The sequence below is a fragment of the Chelonia mydas genome, chromosome 5 (assembly GCF_015237465.2).
Source record: "Chelonia mydas isolate rCheMyd1 chromosome 5, rCheMyd1.pri.v2, whole genome shotgun sequence".
Classification (NCBI taxonomy): Eukaryota; Metazoa; Chordata; order Testudines; family Cheloniidae; genus Chelonia; species Chelonia mydas.
In genome coordinates, this window is record NC_051245.2 from 106283928 (window position 1) to 106296262 (window position 12335).

Below are 12335 nucleotides of genomic sequence, written 5' to 3' on the forward strand. Positions count from 1 at the left end.
GCTACACTTGCAGATATAGAGCGCTTTGAGTTAAACCAGCCTTTGTAGAGCGCAGTAGGGAAAGCGCTGCAGTCTGGCCACACTGACAGCTGAAAGCGCACTGGCATGGCCACATTAGCAGCTCTTGCAACAGCCACAGAGAGCAGTGCATTGTGGTAGCTATCCCAGCATGCAAGTGGCTGCAACGTGCTTTTCAAATGGTTAGGGAGTGGGGTGGAGTGTGACAGGGAGTGTGTTATGTGTTTGTGGGGGGAGAGAGAGTGGGTTTTTGGGGGGCTGAGAGCATGTCAGCATGCTATTTTGTAAGTTCAGAGAGCAGCAGACCCCTCCACCCCCTGCCTCTCTCTCTCTCTCTCTCTCTCACAAACGGAGCTTTCAAAGGGCATATCCGCATTCCTGCAGCGATTCCAAAACAGTGACAAGAGTGGCCACTTGACTTAAGGGGATTATGGGATGTGTTTCCAGAGGCTGATCAGAGCGCAGTAATGCAACACCTCATTCAAACTGACGCCCGGGCGTTTCAGCCAAGGCGCACCATGTGTTAATCTTCTCACCGAGGTGGAGTACCAGGAGCGCTCTAGCCGCGGAGTCAGAGTGCTCTACATGCCTTGCCAGTGCGGACGGGTAGTGAGCTAGTGAGCTAGAGCGCCTGGGGCTGCTTTAATGCGCTCTAAATCGCAAGTGTACCCAAGCCTTAAGTCACACTTAGGGCTTATCTGATGGAGAATTAGTGCACAGCAAACTAGGGTGTAATCTACAGCTCCCTAATGTATCACACAAGAATTAGCCATATAGACCATGCACTAAAAATTCCATAGTGCACACTGACCCTACTCTCATTTCAAAGTGGAGTAGATAAAAGTGCACTAGGGAACTTTCAGTGCACGGTAGCAGGATCCACGTGGTCTGTTAGTGCGTGGCATCCTAGCAAGCTGTAGATTTACACTGCAGCTTGCCACATACTAATTCTCCACAGAGTTGCTTAAGATCACACAGGAAGTCAGTAGCAGACCTGGGAATAGAATCCAGGTCTCCAAATGCCCATTACAGCTTTCTAACCACAAAATTATGCTCCTTCTCATACATGTGGCTCATGAATCTTGTCTTTTACTTCTAAAAAATATTTGTATTTTATGTAAACGATGTCTTCCATTTTTCCTCTTCGGAGGCTATACTCTGGAAAGCTGTAATGTCGGGCAAATCCTACTACACCACTACCATACTCTACTCTAGAACCACTAAACATTGCAGGAGGTGGAGTGGAGGAGAGACAAGGAGAAGTAACAGCAGGAAAGGCTTTTAAGACAAAAACATTTTTCTCCAGAACAGGTCAACCTGGAAAGAGAGATGGTTTTCATTCCTCTCTTCTTGCTACTTTGGGAGTCGAAATCTTTCCCAGAAATCATGGATTTATTAAATTCGATAATTTAAAGAAAATACAGAACTAGGAAGATTAGAGTTTTCTATCTTTTGCAAATCATCAGAGCTAGCTGAGGAATTTGATCACTGTCTTATTTGAATTACATGTTGCTTCCTGCAAGGGTCTTGCATAGAAGTCAACACTGTTTTCATTTCTTTCCTATATTCAGTTCTTCTTCAGTTTCAGCAGTAATAGTACTCCTCCTACTGGACAAACAGAAGCAATAATTGCAATCTCTCATTCAGACACTACTCAGGCTACAAAGAGCCAAACATGCTACATAATAAACTGACTATGTACTTAAAGGAAGTGACTTTGGTGGTATCATACTGCAATTTCATATTTCTATTCAAGTAGGTGGCTTCTTGAACTATTTTCCAACTACTGCCCCGCTTAATAAACTTACATATTTTCATATTATACTGACAAAATACTACATAGTATTGTGTTCTTCTATACTATTAAAACAGCTTTATTTTCATCCCAATCTTATGTTTTTGTACCATGTACACCAAAGAATAAAAATAAAACAAAGTGAAGGCATGCAGCCAAAAATTTCACAAGTATTCTTAATGAGCCAGGAGAAAACTCTAATTCCAGATGGCCAATTTTTTAAAATGTATCCACTGTTTGGATTTCATGGTAAATACATGCCCTTACAGATTAAAGAAATGAAACCTCTTGTTTAAAGCCAGAATTTCTACAAAGAATGGCACTCCTGAGAAAGGTAGAATATGCTCAGGTCTCTGGATTACTGTGGCATTTCAAGGTTAATTTGTGTGGGAAGATTAAAAGAATTTTGCAAGTGGTTTTCTTAAATTCCTAACTAATTGTGACCAAGTCCTCTTGACGTTCCTGTTCTTCTGGTGCCCAAAGGGATGGATATATGATTATGTGGCACACTGTTATGTGACCTGACGTCCTCAGCAACACTATCAGTAGGGCCCTACCAAATTTGCGGCCATGAAAAATGTGTTACGGACTGTGAAATCTGGTCTCCCCCATGAAATCTGGTCTTGTGTGTACTTTTAACCTATCTATACTATACAGATTTCATGGGGAGACCAGCGTTTCTCAAAATGGGGCTCCCTACCCAAAAGAAGGGGGGGAGGGTCGCAAGGTTATTGTGTGTGTTGATGTGTCTCAGTATTGTCATCCTTACTTCTGTGCTTCAGAGCTGGGTGGCCAGAGAGCGGTGGCTGCACACCAGGTGCCCAGTTCTGAAGGCAGCGCCCCACCTGCAGCAGCGCAGAAATAAGGGTAAAAATACCATACCATGCCACCTTTACTTCTGCACTGCTGCCTTCAGAGCTGGGTCAGGACCACTACAGTTACAACACTGTGAAATTTCAGATTTAAATAACTGAAATCATGAAATTTACAATTTTTAAAATCCAATCACCAGGAAATTGACCAAAATGGACCATGAATTGGTAGGGACCTAACAATCAGAAATCAATCAAATGGGACTCTGATGTCATCTTTCAAGCTGAAATATTGGCTGGATTCCCAAACAAATTATATTTATTTTTCCTTTCTTTAATTTCAGCCACCAATCCTGCAGATGAAAAACAAAGAAGAGGTAAAGACTATCCGCTCAATACTAGCCTTCTGAAAGCAAATCTGAAACAATTAGTAACAGGCGACACCTGCAGTCTCTATTAAACAAATGTACACAAAATGTCTATTTGTTTACTTCTTTGTACTGTATGGCACAACATACTGTACCAGGGACTCAATTTTAAAAAAGTACGTGCCTGATAAATATCCTGATTCCACATCTGGGCACTTTATTTGGCACACGGGTGAGTAAAAACACGCTTTTTTGAGGCTCTTTGATGATTTAAGACCCTAAACGTGGGATCTGGATGTGTTATTTAGGCAATCACATGAAACTAGACTATGGTTATTGTACAGTCTGTCTATATAAGTCTGCTCCTCATCTGCCACATTGACTGTATATAGATGCATAAATATTAAGGATAAACACGTTTCCATTTATGTGCAGAAAAAACAGATTGGAATTTATTAATATATTTAATATACTGAACTACCCACGCATTTGATAATACAATTCTTAGAAAACTAAAATAAAGAGAGAGATCTACTCATTTTAAGACAGATAATTCTTAAAAGTTATACTGTCAGTGTTGGGAGGCCTGAACATGGCAAAATTTACATAATTTCCCATTACATTGCCTCACCCCAAAAAACAAATCGTTTTCCTTTAAAAAGCAAAGCTGAAAATCCAAGATTTGAGTAAAACAACTAAGTAGAATGCAATTACTTAAAGGAAATTAAATAATTACATTAAAATATTTTGACAACAGCATTTAAAGGGCTCCTATAAATATGGAGGATATACTCAAAACCATTAAAATACATTGTCAGATACATGTCAAGAGTAAATTGTCTGCACCATTCAAAGATTTTATCTTAGGAAAATAAATTCACTTTACTACATTGTAAGGGCCAATTCTGCAGTTCGTATGATTATACAGCATTTTCTCTGAAGTTCTGTATGTATGAGGCCTTAAGTGAGTGTCAGATAGCTAAGCATTAAACCCATTTTACAGATAATGAAGTGACCCAGTAAAACTGGAGATATTCTCGAAGCAGTCTACATTTTAGGGAATGTGTTTTATTCATTTAGAAAAGCATCTACTATCCAGAAACAAGGCTATATGAGAGGAGGAGACAAGTAACTAGCTCCATATAAGCACTGAAACTTTAAGAATTTTAAAGCATTTGAACTTACACAAGTGTATTCATGTCTGTGACAGAAAATCCAATTTGATTAATTTAGTTTAAGACTGAAAATCTGTTTTGAGAGAACACCCATAATTATATTATAAATAAGGCAAAATATTTTCAAAGTGATCTGCAAAAAAAACAAAAAATTTCAGTAGAAAGTACTGAATGTCCCCAGCAGTAAGAGGGGCATTTCAACATGTTAATAACTTACGCTTAGCACATTTTACCCCTTCTTGCATGTCCAAAGAGTACAGCTCCCCATATTTGCCAGCTGCTATCTGATGCTTCACCTCTGCATGTACTTCACTAAGGTCATCACATCACCACAGATCAACATGGAAGTATACAAGATGCTTATAAAGATAAGTCCCATTCTTTTCTGGTACTGTGCCTCTTTCAGAAAGTTTAATAGTCTTATGTTTTACCATTTAGGATACAAAATAAGATAATAAAATTTTAAGTTTTCATGTCAGGTACTTTGGATGGAAAAGGTACATATTAAGTAAATTATCTTATGCATGGACTCCCCCACGTAACAAGTATAGGAGAGGCATTTCAACAAACTCAGAAGTTACTCAGGAAAAAAAAAATCTAACATTTGCAGATCACTTTTAAAGAAGTCTAATTGTTTTTGTCCCTGTTTTACAAGGCTTCCATCACAACTAAAATCTTGTTTGTATCTAGGAGAAAATCTGCTCCTCTTTACAATTGTCATTCCTTTACTTACCAGGAGAGTATTTGCCCATTTGTAATATCAGCCTTGATTTTCCCTACTCAAGTATTCATCATCATCGTGTATATAAAACAGTAGAAATTTTTTGGCTTTTAGATTTCAGAATAAATTGCATTACAATTGCAATATTAAATATTTACCCTATTTTATGTAAGGATAAGATTCTTACCCAGTTAACTTTTTTCAGGGGCAGAAAATAATAATAGTGGCAGAAATCAAGTATCAATGTATAGGAACTAAGAAGCTGAGTGTAGAAGCATAGCTGCAGAAACAGCCAATGATTGTCTTCACCAACACAATTGTTAATCCTGCAACAAAACAAAGCAAATACACAAGGCTTTTGAAATGTTATAGTTAGGCATAAGTACCAAAGACAAAACAACTTAACTTATTTATAAATGTATTGCTGGATATGGTAATGTATAGGCCATATGCAACTACAACTGAATACCCACAGCATCCATTCTACAGAATGATGTGCCTTCTCTATTAAAGCAATAGCAACCCTACTGTCGTTAAAAATTTGCCTGCATTTTCATTTGGTGCATAGGATGCAAGACTGGAATTTCTCTGTTAAAACAGGTTTCAGAGTAACAGCCGTGTTAGTCTGTATTTGCAAAAAGAAAAGGAGTACTTGTGGCACCTTAGAGACTAACCAATTTATTTGAGCATAAGCTTTCGTGAGCTACAGCTTATGCTCAAATAAATTGGTTAGTCTCGAAGGTGCCACAAGTACTCCTTTTCTTTCTGTTAAAATACAAATTTAAGGGTAAGCTCTTCAGGGCAGGAAACATGTTTACCTTTCTGTTTGTACAGCACCTAGCATAAGGGGGCCCTGATCCTGATCAGGATTTGAGAGCATTAAAACAATAAAAAAAACCCAAAAAACGAGTCTTGGTTGTTTCTCAAAAGTACAGAATTGTATTAGTTGATTATGTTCATATTTCACGTTACTACATACACTGATAATGTAGAATGGTACATGCGTCTTCTGAAGAGACTCAAAATGGAAAAAAATCTCTTTTTGCCTTAAACACCAAAGATAATCCCACGCAATTGTAAAAACATTTCAAAATTATAAAACAGCCTGCAAAAATGTCACAGCAATTCATATTTTTCTACCACTTACTAACACAGATTACAATCTAAAGTGATACAAAATTGACTTTTTTCTATATAAATTTATATAAATTCAATTCAGAAAGTGGAAAATTGGGAATGCAAATACCATACATATCGATAAATGCTGGAAACTATGGTTTAACTGCCTTATGATCAGGGAGCAGTCCCCTGACATCAAAAAAAAAATCTCAAATATGCAAGAGAAAAGTTGGAGGAAAGAGAAGGTGTGGCACCCAACAAAACAAGAATATCCCCCAACTTCCTTATCAAAACAGTGTCAAACAATCCTGACAGTTCAGATATTTCAACTTTCCTAATTAACACTTTCAACAATCTACGCTACAAAAGTTTTACTGGTATAAATATATCAGTTAGGAGTGTGATTTGCTTTTTAATTATAGTGGTATAAAGCCTAGTATAGATACAGTTATACTGGTATAAAAGGTGCCGTACACCAATATAGTTTATTTTACTTCCCAAACCAGAAAGAAGTTATAGTGGTAGAAGCAGTGGTGTAGCTAAGCTAGGAAAACCGGGTGGGTTTTTGGGTGGGCGAGCAACGATGGGGGGCAACATGCCCCCATGGGGGTTATGGTTTTGTGGGGCCTGGGCCAAGACAAGTGGGGGTCCCTTCCCTCCCCACCTCTTCCACCTGCAGTCCCTGCATGCTCCCGCAAGGGAGCAGGGTCCAGGTACAGGGGCTTGCCCTGCTCTGCCCGTTTGTCTGTCACTCCCATCAGGGAGCGGGGCCAGGCATGGTGGCTTGCCCCGCTCCGGCTGTTTGTCTGTCGCTCCCACCAGGGAGTGGGGTCTGGGCGCGGAGGCTTAGCCCGCTCCAGGGGCTTGCCCTGCTCCGCCCACCAGCGGGGTCCAGAAGCCATTTGGGTGGGCCTGGATGGTAAGTGGGTGGGCCATGGCTATGCCCCTGGGTAGAAGTACTTTTCTATTGGTATAACTACATCAACAATAGAGGATGGGAAGAGGGGTTGCTGCTTTAACTATACCGATACAGTTAAAGAGAGAGATTTTCTAGTGTAGACAAGCTTCTATGGCCAGATCGACACCAAAAAGTTAGGTTGCCTCAGCTATGTTGCAAAGGGGTGTGAAAAATCCACACATTTAAGCAATGTAGTCAAGCTCACCTAACTCCCAGAGCAGACATCATCAGGTTGACAGAAGAATACTGCCTCTCGGGGAGGTGGATTAACTACAGTGACAGGAGATTCATTATAGTCAATATATGGATAAGGAGTGTCCCCACTGAAGTGCTGCAGTGTTTCTAGTTAAGACACAGCCTAATCCATATATTGACTCTAATGAGAATTGGAGCAAGCCCATAGATATCTAACAAATTAACCACCACCACAAAATATTCAAACTGTTTTGGTTTGGTTTGGTTTTTTTAAAGTCATCCCCTGGCACTTTAAACTTTTAACTTGTAGCACCAACATGAGAAAATGCAAAACAAGCTTTTATATTTCAGTTTATTTGAAAGCAAATTATCTCACCATCTCACAAAACTAAATTGTGATTATCTGATTTTTACATTGAAGCTGCTCAGCTCTAGCAATTTTGTTTTTTAAAGTTGCATTTCCCAACATTAAACATTTCTTTCATCAAAATTTGTGAAAGTTCCAGGAGCATCTCATACTGGCATCCAGCAACATGACAAAACAGTAATGATTATATGTTATATAGCAAATAATTCTCACTATCAATGTTTGATTGCATGGGCACAGGCACATCTCAATGAAAATCCTATCTACCCTCCTGCATTAGATACCTTTAATGATGAAGTCTTACGGTCAGAAAGAGAATGCTTCAATAAGAATTGTACTGTAGTAAAAGTACCCTGATCAAAAAACTGCAATTTAAACAAACAGTAAATAATGAAAGTTTCTGTGTAGCAAGAACTTATTGCATCAATGGATCCAGTCTTACCACGGACAGTGGTGATCCATCCTCCTAACACAGTGTCCACAGCGACTGCAGTGATGGGATCGCTTTGGTCTCATCATATTACACTTATTACAAAGCTCCCAAAATTCTCGTTCTAGAGAGAAAATTGAAACCAGGTTAAATAAAAATGAATGTCTGCTGAAGTGCCACTAGTTTTCAGATCTCAACGGGAACACATGCTTGAGCTTCTGGAAAAAATATATTCTTCCTATGGAAATCAGCATGCAAGAACCTCTCCCCCACTCTTCTTTCAACTGCTCTAGGATGGTTGGCATACCTCTACCATTGTGGGCTGATTTTTACTCCTAATCCCCATCTTGCCCTACTATTTTTCAGAGTCATCAATACAACATGAAACTGCTGGCTAGGAACAAGGCAAGAACTGGGAAATAAAGAATTTTTGTGTTTCTAAAACTATTCTCAGTTCCACTTGGATTGCTTTTTTTCTAGCACATATCACCAACAGTGTCAGCTCTAAAGCTCAGCCAGAGTATCAAATCCCACTGCCATCCCCAGCTCAATCCAAAAGAACTGACCAGTAAAATAATAAAATACAAAATAGATTTATGAAAGGTCTTCCACTGCAGGATCTCAACATGCTTTAAACATTAAACAAATATCATAACATCCAACAAGTAGGAATTTTATGGATGAGGAACCTGGAGGACAGAGAAGGTGTATACTAAGTTTGGGAGCTAAACTTGAGATACGTAGGGACTGACTTTCAGAGGTACTGAGCTCCCACAACTCCAGCTGAAGTTAACATGAGCTAACATCGCTAGGCATTTCTGAAAATACAGGTCTTATTTGCCTCAAGTTGGCTATCTAAAACCAGTGGACACTTTTGAAAATTTAGGCCTCAGAGAGTTGGCGAAGATCGCATTGTTTCTAGGATGAAAACACACTGACACCTTAGTGCTGTCAATCATTTAAAATGTATTTTACTTAATTTTTTTTTTAAAGGAATGCAGTAAAGGTGTTATGGAATAAGTCCAAAATCATTGGTCTATAATTTCTATTTGTAACAAGTGCCATCATCCTTTTTATTTTTAACCTGAGAAAAATCAAAACTTATAAAAGGAAAGCTACACCAGTTTTCATTGCAACACATTCTGAAAGTTTACATGAGGAAATGCTTTTCACTATAATCAATGATGTATGGAACACATTTTAAAATTCAATTTGGCACTTTTTGAGCCTCCTGCTGGCAGCTCCCATCTTTCCCATTTTGCAGAAAAATGATATTTTCACCCTGGAAGTACAGAAGCCCAATACCCAAGATCACTGAACTAGTAATAATGAGAGATGGAAACTGATTTACAATCTGTTCCCATAAAGCCAGTGTCACAAAGGTGTCACTCTTTAATAAGACAGCTACTGTTAACAGGGGGCTCAGAAACACCCGAAGCTAGTTTTCAAATACAAGTTATACTACGCAAAAAATGTATTTCACCATATCAACCTACACAATACCATAGAGCTGAAGTGAAGCTTAAATATGATTTTTTGGTCTCAGTCCTGTCACTAATGGGACTAGATGCAAAAACATGATCACAATTGTCCATAATTGCCCAGTTGTCAGCTGTATCTGCAGAGCTCACTAAATGAATGAAGCATGGAGAATGAACCAGACTCTCAGTTGCAGGACATGACTGCAATGTCTCAGCATGCTGCCCGGGCTAAGAACAACTATACCTTCCTCTCACTAAGGAAAGGGGTGGTGATGACGGTACACACTCAGTTGGGAAGTATGGCATTTAGAGGTCTGAAGCCCAATGCCAGCAGAAAGGCTAAGACTTAAAGCAAACATACCAGGAAACCAAAGATAGCAACGTGCAAGTCCAGTGCCAGGTAGACTACTTATCCATTCCATGAGGAACTGGACATGATATTTAGCAAAGATCCCACCAATAAGCTAAACATGGGACTGGACAGCAGCAGAGCTCTTAGAGACAAGACAATGACAAGACCTCTGACAACCAGGAGAGCCCAAATCCTGAGAAGAAGTGGCAGCCCCTACCAGTCACGAACAGATCCAGGAGCATGAGCAACAGCACCCTGAGGCAGAGAAAGTGAACAAACAAGCTTTACCATCATTGCCTGCCGTCCCCATCATCTTCTGGGACCCCAGAAATTTCTACCTAATCCTGAGATATGTCCTGACCAGGCTAGAGAGAGGGAGCTAGATGACATAACCACCTCCAGTTAAATCTGGACTATCACCTGGGATGTGAGACATTGCCACCCTGCCTCCCCCAATGTGTCCTTTTCCTTCCCCATTTTGTTTCTTCTCTTTCCTATCTCTCTTATTTTAATTTCTGCCTAACAAGAGTCTGTCTTAACCAGCCAAGACTGTATATTTTGCAAGCCTGTGACCAGAAAGAGGAAGCTGAAAGCAATGCCACAAACAGACCAATGGTAGAACAAGTTTACTAGATCTCAGAGCTGCTCATAAAACCATGTGCCATGCCTGTGTTTCTTCAGCAGTGAAGTTGCAAGTGAGAGTCAACGCCAGAGACTGAAGCTCCATCTTTGCTCTTTTTCTCTCTCTCCTTTTGTGTGTGTCTTGTTTTGTTTTCTAGGAAACGGGATCAGACTTCAGCAACAGCAGCTCTAGCCCATCTCAACTAACTTCTTTTCTTTTCCTCAAAAGGACCTTATTAACATCTTCAATACCATTTAAGAGGTTGACAAAAAAGGGGTTGTTTCCTTCTAAAAACTCTCCATGGCCAAAGTAAAATGCAATATGAAATGTTGTTAAAAATGACAGCCTTACTTAATACTTCACATTTCAAATGCTTTAACTGTTTGTCCTTCTTTTTCTTTAATAAAAAGTTTAAAAGAATTTTTAATGGTGAGTTTGCCATAGTACTAAGCAGACAAAGGTCTCTGTATACCAAACCGTGTTTAAAACTGCTTAATGTTGGACAGTTTCAGGGTCAAGTTAACACCTTTAACTCTTTGGGGCCATATATTTCCAACACATTAATGCCACAACACCATTAGTGTCATATTACTAGAGAGAAGAGTTCCACTTTGGCCTCTGAGGAAGAGTTACGTTTTTAAAAAATCCTCACTTGCGTTTTTCCAAACCAGCTGATCTTGATGTCCAAAAATCTCCCGTAGTAATACACTGAGGCCTACATCACCAGGGAGTAGTATCCCTTCCCGCTAATGGGCTATGCGGATTGATGGAGTAGCATAGACAGGTACTTGGGTTGCTCTTGATCACATGCCCTTGCAACACAGCGTATGACCTTGCTCACCTCTCTCACAACAGCACCAACACTAGATTTTCCAAACCCTGTTTGGTTTTCAAGGGAGTGGTTGCAAACAAGGCTAGTAAGCTTCCAACAGCTATTAAAACTAATATTAGAGATTATGCAAAGCAACCAACATTGTATTATTTAGAAACATCTTGCAATATAGTACCTGTAAGTGGTATCTTTGGCGTTTCAGGGAGTTTTCCTGGATCAGCTATGGAGGCTCTCAATAACGAAACTATACAGAACAATGAGACTAAGTAGTAGCCTGAAAAATAAATACGCACGTTTTCAGAATATTACATCAAGTACATCTTTGGCCAAAGACTGCATGCCGTAATGGGTCACATTTTAATAGTTCCAGCACAGCAAAAGACTACTTTATAGGAATGAGGCAAGACAACAGAAAATTGCAGAATAAAAGAAGCTACAATAATTGGCATATTTGAAAAGTAAATCTGATTTAAACTAACATAGCTTAATTAACACATGTAAACCAGCATTCCGTTTATGCATATAAATATTTCATACATATATTACACATAAAAACAACCTTAAAAGAACATATTAAGATTGCAAAGTCAAACACACAAAGGTTAGGAAATACCACAATTAAGGTTGCCTATGCACATCTAATTGGGCTCTTTGTACATATGCATTATGATAGGCTTTAATTACATGATTGCATTAAATGTTTTCCACAGGACTGCTGCCTCATTCAGCACACAAAATGGACAGTGCTCACTGAATGAGCAGCTACTTAATATTTTGTTTTCTCCTTGTTGTTCAATATGTGGACGCATGCCTCATTTACTGCACATATTCAAACACTGCTACAAAGACAGAATTATTAGCTTCCGCATCAGTTTTTCTAATGGTGCTCATCATTGTGGCATATAAGTGCATCACAAACATCAATTTATTTTCATGACACCGGTGAGATAAAGGGGTATTATACCCATTTTACAGATGAGGAACTGAGATACAGAGAAATTAAGGTCAAAAGTATCCACTAATTTTGGGTGTCCAAACAGAGACACCTAGGACCTGATTTTTCAGAGTATTTAGCATTATATAGCACTTT

General features: G+C 39.1%; 1 protein-coding gene across 9 annotated transcripts in view; it reads right to left on the reverse strand.

The window, feature by feature from the left end:
• The window catches only part of ZDHHC21 (zinc finger DHHC-type palmitoyltransferase 21), a 67862-nt gene that overhangs the window by 42943 nt on the left and 12584 nt on the right, over window positions 1-12335 (reverse strand). For 8 of the 9 annotated variants that reach the window (XR_006291068.1, XM_007053429.4, XM_027823890.3 and 5 more), the window contains 3 exons: window positions 11421-11519; window positions 7971-8082; window positions 5077-5215 (listed from right to left, as the gene is read on the reverse strand). Coding sequence is in view for 8 of the 9 variants with exons in the window: in XM_007053429.4 (XP_007053491.2) it covers window positions 5077-5215; window positions 7971-8082; window positions 11421-11519 (350 nt within the window). In the remaining variant the exon portion in view is untranslated. Of the gene's footprint in view, window positions 1-2742; window positions 2979-5076; window positions 5216-7970; window positions 8083-11420; window positions 11520-12335 lie in introns of those variants that run through there. The other variant, XM_043547197.1, reaches the window with a different exon arrangement.